Source organism: Paramisgurnus dabryanus, chromosome 4 (assembly GCF_030506205.2).
Source record: "Paramisgurnus dabryanus chromosome 4, PD_genome_1.1, whole genome shotgun sequence".
NCBI classification, from domain to species: Eukaryota; Metazoa; Chordata; class Actinopteri; order Cypriniformes; family Cobitidae; genus Paramisgurnus; species Paramisgurnus dabryanus.
In genome coordinates this window covers 47,502,298-47,514,192 of record NC_133340.1, presented here as the reverse complement: position 1 = coordinate 47,514,192, position 11,895 = coordinate 47,502,298, and the positions used below count along the sequence as shown (strand labels likewise).

General features: G+C 35.4%; 1 protein-coding gene across 1 annotated transcript in view; it reads right to left on the bottom strand.

Annotated features, from left to right (window-relative positions):
- Positions 1 to 7,001: 7,001 nt before the first annotated feature.
- The window catches only part of chst10 (carbohydrate sulfotransferase 10), a 149,112-nt gene continuing 144,218 nt past the window's right edge, over positions 7,002 to 11,895 (bottom strand). The window contains exon 2 of the mRNA XM_065254847.1: positions 7,002 to 10,421. Within this exon, the coding sequence (XP_065110919.1) occupies positions 8,490 to 10,259 (1,770 nt within the window). The 5' untranslated portion in view covers positions 10,260 to 10,421 and the 3' untranslated portion in view covers positions 7,002 to 8,489. The remainder of the gene's footprint in view (positions 10,422 to 11,895) is intronic.

The window sequence follows — 11,895 nt, the reverse complement described above, 5'->3', positions numbered from 1 at the left end:
ACGATCGCTCGCAGGTGGGTTTTAAGTGCTACTTATGAGTCGCTATCCATTCGTCAAGTGCTGAAATGTCACCTATAGAATGACTCGAATTTGTAGCAGAAGCTTGTTTAGGCTAATGATCTTCAGCCGATGTGCAATAATATTTGTATAATTTTCATTATTGCTCAATTACTTTTTAAATGTTTTAATAACTTAATACTTGATAACTTAATAACTTAATATATGAACTGCACTTATACAGCATTTATTAATCTTTGTTAATGTTAATTTCAACAATTACTAATACTTTATTAAAATCTTGTTAACGTTAGTTAATGCACTGTGAATGCGAATTCAATTTTTTTAACATGGACAAAACCTTTATTTCTATTAACTAACATTAACAAAGATGAATAAATGCTGTAACAAATGTATTCCACTAATACAGTGTACTAAGGTCCACTAATAATCGCCTTAACTCGAGTGATATCAATAAAGTTTCCATGTTAGAATTTAGAAATATTAAAAACTTAAGCAATCAACAACAAAGATGTTTTTTTTTTACCACTGCCATTGTAATCAGAGAATTTGGCCTTTGATAATTTAATATTTATATGCTAATGAATTAAATTAGGGGCGTTTACAAGGCGGAGTTCTAAGAGCATTCGGCTGCGCACAATTTTAAGATAATTTGTGATTTATAAACTGCACATCTGGAAAAGAGGCGTACACATGTTTTTTTGTGCGCACACTCCTTTTCTCTGAATCACACGTACGATCATTTCAGAAATGGTCTTAGATGAAATGTAGGATAGTTCCTACGTCGCACTTTTATAAATGAGGCCCCTGGTCTAAAGTCTAAAGTCAATGGCGCAATATGTTTTTTTTTTTGTTATTTAAAGGGCGCATTAGTAATATGCGCCTATAAACGGGAGGACAACGCGGATTTGCTAATCACACACGTGGATACGCAGCAGCACTAAAGCTTTTAAATATTAAAAATTAAAGCATTAAAATGTAAAAGATTATTATTGAGTAGATAAATTATTGGACATAAATGAGGACCGATTATGAGACGTTAGAAGGCACAAAGAGCTGCTTCACCTGCAGCCTGGTAAGTAAATAAATGCTTTGCTTTAAACAAATGCATATGTTTGTAAATGTTTTTTTTTAAATGGTACCTCACGGATTTATTGACTCTGTACCTGTGGATATGATGAGATGAGAAACATTTTTAAGTAATGCTTAAAAAAACTGACGCTGTCCAAGTGCTGAAACGCGCAGAGAGCCGTTTGTAAATTCTTTATCTCCTGTTTGTTACAAATAAAGTATTTTTTAGATTATAAACCTTTTCTTCCATAGCCTACTTTGATGATATTGGATTGCCATACATTTAAAACAATCAAAAGCCTGCTTTTTTACTTATATGACTAAAAGAAAACGGGTTTTAAAGGTTTTAATATAAAATAAAATTTTCAATACAAGTGAAAAACAACACAATTATTTATTACAATTATTATCTTCTTCCTCCGCTTAGTTTTTGGGCTCTTGCGCGACGCAAGTGTCTTTCGCTAGTTTCCACCCAAATTTTCACGTTTAGCCAGTGTTCGAATTGAAGGGGGTCTGGGGGGGGTCCCGGACCTCCTATAAGCCCTAAGGGACCCCCCATAAAGCACAAAAATATAAAGTAGGGGGGTCCCCTGGTTTTTATTAAAATTAAAATACTACATGAATTTAAAATTCTCATGTTGCGTGTCACAAAGCGAAACTGTCTTTATTTGTCCCAATTTCGCAATAAACTAATTCAAATGACTTCTGTCTGAAATAAATAAACTCGCAAGTGCGCCTCATGCTGTTTTCTGGAGGAATTGACAGACAAACAGTGGCAAAGCTATCCTCTCAGACTGACGGCTGGAAAGCAGAAGAAATCACCCTTAAATGATAATAAATGATAGTCTCTTTAATACTTAACACACCAGGGCAAATAAACTGCACTTGAGCGTGTTTGTGACCAACCGTCATTGATGACAAGCACACATACATAGCCATACATTCGCACATTTGTGAGCGGCATTGACAATTACATAAACCCTGCGCGTGTTTGCTGTAATTGTTGTTAATGATAGAGAGCACAAACCATTTGATATTTAAGATTAAATAAAACTATCACTAAGTTAAGCAGATCCTACTTGTAATTGTCATCTATGTGAGTCGGCACTCAGCAGCACATCATCATTTCAAATCCGTTTACTTTACAAGATGAATTCTCTTGTTATGTTAAATATGAAGTTTACATTGCGTTGTAAAAATGATGAAATTATCTTCATACGTGCTTAATTCATAATGAGAACGTATTAATACATGTCATTTTTTATACAAACTATAATTCTATCTTGACATGCACATTATCTGCTTCATGTTGGTCCGGTTTAATTCAGAGGACTCATTGCTTTGGTGTATTCATTTTCATTGTAAGCCTTAAAAGTAATTCTTTTAGATGCAATTTTGTAATATTTATAGCTTAAATTATCTAATATAATTTTTAAAACATTTAAAATCATTTCGCAGAATTCCGCAGATTTTTCCAAAACATTTGCAGAGATAAAGCAAAAAAAGTCCGCAGATTTCGGCTGGCCCTGTTTATCGCTCAAATACGCATCATTCAGAAATAAATAACTATATTTATAGACAGTATCTTTCGCATGTGTTTTTTTTAAACCTTGCAAATGTTAACATGCACGCGATTTTAAACAATTTGAGCACAAGATGTTGAAGTGAGCTAATGTACAGTATGTGCGCAAAGACAATGACGCGCACACAAACTTAAATGGACGCAACACTCATAAGCGGACGCATGGAGTCACACGTTTCCTAAAGCATGCAAACACAAAATTATTTTGAAATACCACAGTCTTGGCACCTATTCTCATAAAAACATTCAGTTATGTTTTAAAGTGAGTGCAATCAATTCAGAAAGAAATCAGATGTTTGTGTTGGTCTGAAAGTAGCAGTTCTTATCTGCTTGTGTTTCTGTCATTTATATTAATTAAACAACAGAAAACAAAGGAAAATCACTTCTGTATCTAAAAAAAGATTAATTATACGATGAAGAAGACAGTGTTATTATTCATTTGATTCTATTTATGTACCTAAATATATCTTACTTTATTTGTAACTTTGTTATTTTCTATTTTTTATGCTCATAATTTCTTAACTTGTTCTTATGTTATTTTCCCACCCCCAGTTTTGCTGATCTGAAAAGTATTCGATCTATGACTCAAAAACGCAATGTAATCCATTTAACCACTACTATATAGTAAAATTATGTAATTTAAGAATGAGGTCCACCCTATTTTACCCCTATTCTGTGTAAAATTCCTGGCCTTGCCAGTGTTTCACACTAATTTGAGGGGTAAAAATGTTTAGGGTTTGAATTAAGGGTAATTTGGGGTTTGTTTGATTAAAACCATGATCAGATGATTGTTGATCAAGGACGATCACATCTTACTTTGTGAAATCACAGCGACCCTATGATAAGGGGGTGGGGCTTGGCCAGGGGGTGGGGCTTAGATAGGGGACCCCCCATAAGCTTTGACATAATTCGAACACTGCGTTTAGCGCCGCGTTGTTTAAATAGCAAATGCATTTGCGCTCCCTTTTGCGCCCATGGGCGTTCTGGTCTGAAAACGTGTGTTCAGGCGCATTGTTGGCGCGTTGCTGTTTTGAGGCAACTAAAATAGACTACGCCATTGACCAACAAAAACCTGGTATACACAATAACAATTTCAACACAAGTGAAAAACAACACAATTATTTAACATTAATCTTAAACTGGGGATCTTCTTCCTCCGCTTAGTTTTTCAGTTTACAAAGTCCGTCATCTAAACAGGGATTAGACATAGCGCCAGCGCAACTTGATTTTAAAGGGGATGAGAGCTGAGACTCTCATTGGTTTACTGCACGTTACGCCCAAAATACTCCCATTACAATAGGACCAACCCTTTTCAACCATGCGCTTGGCGCACAAACCATTTTTCCCATCGTTAAATTAGCAAAAGTGCATTCGGACACGCTCATTAAGGGCCCTATTTTAAGATCTAAGCGCATTGTCTAAAGCGCACAGCGCAACGTCTAAATGGGCGTGTCCGAATCCACTTTTGCTAATTTAACGACGTGAAAAATCGTTTGTGCGCCGAGCGCATTGTCGAAAAGGGTTGGTCCTATTGTAATGGGAGTATTTTGGGCGTAACGTTCAATAAACCAATGAGAGTCTCAGCTCTCATCCCCTTTAAAAGCCTGTTGCGCTGGCGCTATGTCTAATCCCTATTTAGATGACGGACTTTGTAAACTGAACAACTAAGCGGAGGAAGAAGATCCCCAGTTTAAGATTAATGTTAAAAAAAATTGTGTTGTTTTTCACTTGTATTGAAATTGTTAATTTTTTTATTAAAACCTTTAAAACCCGTTTTCTTTTAGTCATGGAAGTAAAAAAGCAGGCTTTTAATTGCTTTAAATGTATGGCTATCCAATATCATCAAAAAATAATTTACAATTATGTTAGATAAGGTTTGTGCTCTAAAAATACTTTATTTGTAACAAACAGGAGATAAAGAATTTACAAACGGCTATCCTCACGTTTCAGCACTTTGGACAGCGTTTTTTAGCAAAGAGTTTTTTTAGCATTACTTAAAAATGTTTCTCATCTCACCATATCCACAAGTACAGAGTCATCATATACAATAAATCCGTGAGGTAGCATTTAAAAACATTTAAAAACAGATGCATTTGTTTAAAGCAAAGCATTTATTTACTTACCAGGCTACAGGTGAAGCAGCTCTTTGTGCCTTTTAACGTCTCATAATTCCTCATTTATGTCCAAGAGACTCAATAATAATCTTTTACATTCAATCCTTTAATCTTCCATATTTAAAAGCATTTTTGTGCTGCTGCGCATTCATGTACTTTGTGATAAGCAAACCCGCGTTGTCCTCCCGTTTATAGGCGCATATTACTAATGCGCTCTTTAAATAACATAAAACATATTGCGCCATTGACTTTAGACTAGGTTTTTGTTGGTCAATGGCGTAGTCTATTATAGTTGCCTCAAAATAGCAACGCGCCAACAATGCGCGTGAACACACCTCGTTTTTCAGACCAGAACGCCCATGGGCGTAAAGAGGGCGCAAATGCATTTGCTATTTAAACAACCCGGCGCTAAACGTGAAAATTAGGGTGGAAACTAGCGATAGACACTTGCGTCGCGCATTGCGCTGCATTGCGCCGGGTGTAAGATAGAGCCCTTACACTTTGCGCTGTGCGCTTTAGACAATGCGCTTAGATTGTTAAAATAGGGCCCTTTCAGTTTACAAAGTCCGTCTTCTAAATAGGGATTACACATAGCGCCAGGGGATTTTAAAGGGGATGAGAGCTGAGACTCTCATTGGTTTACTGCATGTTACGCCCAAAATACTCATTACTCATTTAAAAAAAAGGACCAACCCTTTTCGACCATGCGCTGGGCGCACAAACCATTTTTCCCGTTGTTAAATTAGCAAAAGTGCATTCGGACACGCCCATTTACACGTTGCGCTGTGCGCTTTAGACAATGCGCTTAGATCGTTAAAATAGGGTCCCATATGTGCTGAACAGCGTTTGAAAACAATGATCACCTGAGCGGTGACTTCACATAATTATAATTTACAACAAAACAACATCAATAATATAAGAGCTTAAACCTCTATGACATTTTATTAACAAAAATTTAATTTGTGAAAATTCTTATAAATTTTTATTCTGTGAAAAAGCAGAAAACAATCAAAATATTCAGGTGCAAAGGATTATGGGTATTCCTCACATAACAAACTAGTAATTTTGTACATTAAAAAGTTAAATAAACTAAACTTTTTGAGCATTGGTCAAAAAAAAAAAAAAAAAAATATTAAGTGATATTTACTTCATTGTTTATGTAAAGACAAAAGATTAAGAGTGTACATTTTACAATATATGAATCAATACATAGTCATATATGGTCCATCCATATGGCTATATAATGTAAAATATAATGAATGTCATGCAAAAATTTGATTTTGACTATTGTTAATCAACCTCTCTAAACCTACGCATGAGCTTGCTTAACTCATAAAAAATTCTTTGTTTCAATAAACATACATGCAATAATGTAATACCGTTTTGTTTGTATATCAATGTATTTTAATATATGAATCAATATATAGCAATAGGTTGTCCATCCATATATTTCTATATATTTTCAAATATGTGAGGAAGTTTCTGATACATTGAAATATATTTTTGAATGCATTGCAATAAATTCTAGTATATTGCGATATATTTTTGCTTCGTAAGGCGCAATGTACCAGTGAGAGTTTTGTTTACTTACAAATTTCCAGATTAATAATTTTCAATATAAAAATGTATGATATTTACAAATTGTTGGTCAAAGTATCAAAGTATGTTTGTATCATTGTACTAGGTTACTCTATTTATCCCTAATGTGCTTTGTTTTTAGGATGAACTGGACACTGTTGTAAACATGTGGAACAACCACCGAATTCGACGTAGCAATGGCCGTGACTTGCAACATGGGAAACCCTTCCTCATGTACAACTTACCAGAACTGTATCTATCAAAAGATTACTTGAATCCTATAGATCCTGAAAAAATGGATGTGATCATCAATGAAAATGTCTGCCTGTGGAAATCAGACATACCCTGTGACCGTGACTTGTATGACCTCTGTGTTCTTGTTATGGAGGAGAATAATTTACAACCAAGTGCAACAGCTCCAGAGGCATTGAGACTCTATAAAAATATTCGCCCTCTGATTAGAGAACTTTTAGGTATATAGATGATGCTTATATGGCATAATCATGAAAAGTGTATGTGTATAAAATGTAGTCATTCTTATGTCATGTATATAATGTTTTCATTAGCTGTATTTCATTAAAAGAAACATTTTATTTTGATATGTAATTAAAGCAATAGCAAAGTAATTTCAACAAAAGGCAAATTAAAGAGTTTTAATAAAAGCAACTGAAAGATCCATACACAGCACAGATTGTAGTTTACAAAAATATGAATCAGTTAAAGCAAATTGAACAATTGTTGTGCAAATGTATTGCTTCGATAACATATGATTTACCTGAAGTACACACAAACATTCCTGGAAAACCCTTTGAAAACAGGATTTATATTAAACATTAAAATGTTACTTGCATGTGTGCAAACATATGAGTTGAGTTGAGTCAAATAAAACAATTCAAGTGCAACTGTTCTGCTTCAAAAACAGATTATTACAGATACCCATATACTGTAAATGGAAAAGACTGATCGGAAAATACAAACATAGGCCTACTATTTCAGTCAAAATAAAATGACTCCTATTAGAAATAAACACAATATAAATGTTTAAACATAAAAACTACTTTCAGTGTAGGATGCTTTAGTACATAAACAAATAATCAGTTGCTGCAAATAAAGCTTCATTAGCTTTATAAAACTTCATTGGCAAATACAAATTCAATGGCTTAATAACGCTTAACACTATGTAAACATTATACTGAGAAATAGTACAACACCCTTACGACCCTGTGCAATATCTGAGAAAAAGACCAATCATGAAAAGTGTATGTGTATAAAATGTAGTCATTCTTATGTCATGTAATGTTTTCATTAGCTGTATTTCATTAAAAGAAACGTTTCATTTTTATATGTTATTAAAGCAATAGCAAAGTAATTTCAACAAAGGGCAAATTAAAGAGTTTTAATAAAAGCAACTGAAAGATCCATACACAGTTTGTAGTGTACAAAAATATAAATCAGTTAAAGCAAACTGAACAATTCTTGTGCAAATGTATTGCTTCGATAACATATGAGTTACCTGATGTACACACGTACATTACTGGAAAAGCCTTTGAAAACAGGATTTATACGTTTAAACATTAAAATGTTACTTGCACCCTATTATAAAAACTTAAAACAAAAATATGTGCAAACATATGAGTTGATGCAAATAAAACAATTCAAGTGCAACTGTTCTGCTTAAAAAGACAGATTATTACAGATACCCGTGTATACTGTAAATGAAAAAGACTGATCGGAAAATACAAACATAGGCCTGCTATTTCAGTCAAAATAAAATTATTCCTATTAGAAATAAAACAATAAAATGTTTAAACACAAAAACTACTTTCAGTGTAGGATGGTTTAGTACATAAAAAAATATTCAGTTGCTGCAAATAAACCTTCATTAGCTTTATAAAACTTCATTGGCAAATAAAACTTCATTAGCTTAATAACACATAACACTAGTATGAAACATTATACTGAGAAATAGTACAACATTGGAAAACCCCTATAAAACCACATTGTTCCATTAACAATAAATGTTCACAGAAACTTCATTAACAGGATATAATGTATTAAGATGAAAAAACAATAAACTAAACACTCTTGGTGCTGGCACTTCAGCCTAAACACTTGTATGTATGCATCTATATCATATCCATTATCCAAACTCCAGTGTTTAACACTGAGGAAAACTCTGACCTAAATTCTGCATAGGTGCTGTAGTCACATGCCAGTTCCAGTTGTTGTGTACAAGTGTGGGCAATAGGCCTTCTTGAAAACTCATTCATTTCTTTAAATGTTACTTGAATTGTCTTGGAAAGAAATAAATCGGACCCTGTGCAATATCTGAGAAAAAGACCAAGCTCTCTCTGGTCTCTTTCCCTAACAAATCGCAGGAGATGATGTGATACAGCTGTTTCAGATGGAGACATTGTTGGTGGGAATTTAATTGACTTTGCTACACTTCTTGCTTTTGGTTGGAGATTTTCAGTTATCTGGTCCAGTTTTTCTGCAGTCATGGTCTCCCCAATAGATTGCAGAATGGGTTGCCAACACTTTATTATGTAAGCTGGTTGCTGCATCATCTCTTTATGTGCAATTTCTTCAATTATTTTTTGAAGATTATTTTGATTTGGAAGCACAGAGCAGTTGTGACTGCTAAGTACACTTAGGACCTCATCCATGTCAGCACTTTGGAAGTCTTGAAGCGCTTCACTTAAGACATCCTTCTCTGTTGGGCTAATGTAATTGAAAAACACCTCCATTAGACTGGTCTCTGATGATGGAAGGGAAAGTGCTTCTTTGAGAAAAGGAGGTGCAAGCTGAATAGGCAAGTAGCCAAAGCGCAGCCATCCAATGGCAAAAATTCGTGCAACAGCTTCCCACTCTCTGTCTTGATATGTGTGGTGCAAAGTGGGTATCTTATACGTTGTTCCACAAGTCCTTGTTGCAAAAAATGTCTCCCAGAATTCAGTAAGACAGTCTTGGAACACTCCATCTCCAATGCCTGCTTCCTCCTCACCATTTTCAAGTACACGTTTAAATGTTATATTGGCGTTTAGTATGTTTTTGTCTGAGAAAGCCTGAATCATATCATGTACACAGTGAACTCTGCGTACAACAATTGTTTCACTTTCAGTCACATTTCTAGGATTTTCAAAGAATGTGTAATTGTTTATTGGTTCCTGGGAGACAGTTGGCTGGAGTGGATCTTCTGTTACTGGCATGACCTCTTCTAGGATGCAGACTGAACCTGACTCAGATGGAACACTTTCAAGAAATGTGTCAGTCACCACATGATCAACATGTACAGGTGAGTATACAAGCGTGTCAGAGACCATGTCAAAGGAAGTGTCTAAATCATTACCCAGAAACACCACCACCTCATCTTCATCATTTAAGTTCATAGACGTAGAGGGAGGAGTGTGCAGATATTGACATGAGGTACTCGGAGCTACATCTGGGGTGGAGGATAGCTGGGGTTGCTTTAATGTTAAATGTCTGTCATTTTCTTTACTCTGATCACAATCCTGATCTCTGAGTCTTGTGCACACGTAGAGTCTAAGGATTTTATAATGTGTTGCCTCGTACAAGCTGACAATTGTCTGGTTTTCTTTAAGTGGTTCTTCAGAGCCACTGACACACAACATAAAGTTTGAATCATCAGCATTCCCTTTTGTTGATTCACCTTCAGGAAAAAAAAGTTTTTTTCCAATATCCAGAACATATGACACAGTGTCTTCTTTTTTAACAACAATTTCTCGTGTTCCACCTCCATTGGGTCTTCTTACCTGTTTGTAGCTACAATTTTGGTAGTGCATCCAGCCAAGCTCAATTTTCCTTGTCTTGGTTTCAGCATTTTTATTGCCATGTCCATACTTTTTTTTCTGATTGGAAATTGCTGGTAGATTCATTTTTTCTCTCAATCGGTTAATCAATTTCTGTTTTCTTTCTTCATTTCCATTTTCTTCTCTATTAAACTCCAGCCAGTTTTGTGCAAAGACCCTGTCACCATATCGAGGAATATACTTTGACAATTCTTTATCATTCAGTAGTTTGGCAACATTAGGATCAATCTGAAACACATCAACATAACATTTTTAGTGTTGTATGCATGCATCCAGCTGGAAAGATGAAAGAGCATTAATATGCTAGATTTTTAACATTATGAATATAGTAATTACATCCTTTACGAAAATTAACCATGGTTTTATTGTGGTAAAAGTGTAGTAACCATTTTTGGTGTATAGATTACTATCAGCAACCATTGTACTACACTTACCATAGTAACCTCAAAATAACCGTGGTTACCATGGTTTTACTACAGTAACTATGGCTTTTTGGTTTTAACTTAAGTAAAAATATGGTTAATTTTCGTAAGGGCTATTAGCCTAACCCACGTACATATTCATAGTACAATGAGCTGTGAAACGTCTCGAAACTTACAGCAGATCTAGTTTACAAAAAACTGACAGTCAAGAGCTTACATTTGATCTTCGTTTACAGTAAAAACTGAATTCAGTGTTATTAACGCTAACGTGCGTACTCAAGCTTAGGATTCCAAAAACCACAACACTTAACATTAATCATATCGCAACTTGCCTTATCTTCCTCCATTTTTGTCAGGTTCTCCTCTGGAACACCCCTCTCTCTCAATGCGGAGATAAAGTCCATCTTTTTCATCGGATATTACATTATTGCTGTTTTTTAAAATCGAGGGGCCATATAAAATTACGTTAAAGTTGGTTCTCTTTTGAATAGTTTCTCTGCAATATCATCGTTTAGAACACGCGCAACACAGTGGCGGAGCCAGAGGGCTATTTGGGGTGGCAATTGCCACCCCAGACGAAGTCCTTGCCACCCCTGTTGCCACCCCGCTGAAAACATTACTTTGTTTGATTTTTACGAACATTTCTCAAATCTCCCAGCGGACGTGAATGCATCCCACGCAGCACGCACAAGCGTGGTGTTGCTGCTAGTGATGTTACATTTGAAGCGAGGCTTCGGAGCTTGTGTCGAGCAAAAGTGGGCGTGTCAGATGAAGCTTTGATTCGAAGCTTGTGTTGTTAACGTTGAAATCACGTGACCAATGACAAACGAAGCTTCACTTTCTGCTCAGTCACGTGCGCGCTTCGCTTTGCGTGTCAGAAGGTTCGAACTCTAGAGGTTTTTTATGAGTTATTTGCATACCTGTCAAGTTTTGGATATGAAAATAAGGGAAATTTTCCCGGTGCCCACCGCGAGCAGTCCTACCAACGCAACAAGCTCCAGTATCCCTTACATTTTAAGACTGGTGCTATAGCCTAAATGACAACACAAAATGGTATATATAAGGGGTGTCAAACTCATTTTACGCTGAGGGCCGGATGGTAAATAACGGCACGATGTGTGAGGGCCGGATAATTTTTTTAAACCATAGTGTGCCGATATTTGTGTTAAAATTAAAACTAATTTATTAGCAAGAAAACTAGTGAAACACACAGCTCTGTGAAAACTACATTTCATAAGTCACACTCATACTGTACATACTATACACACAAATTTGCATCT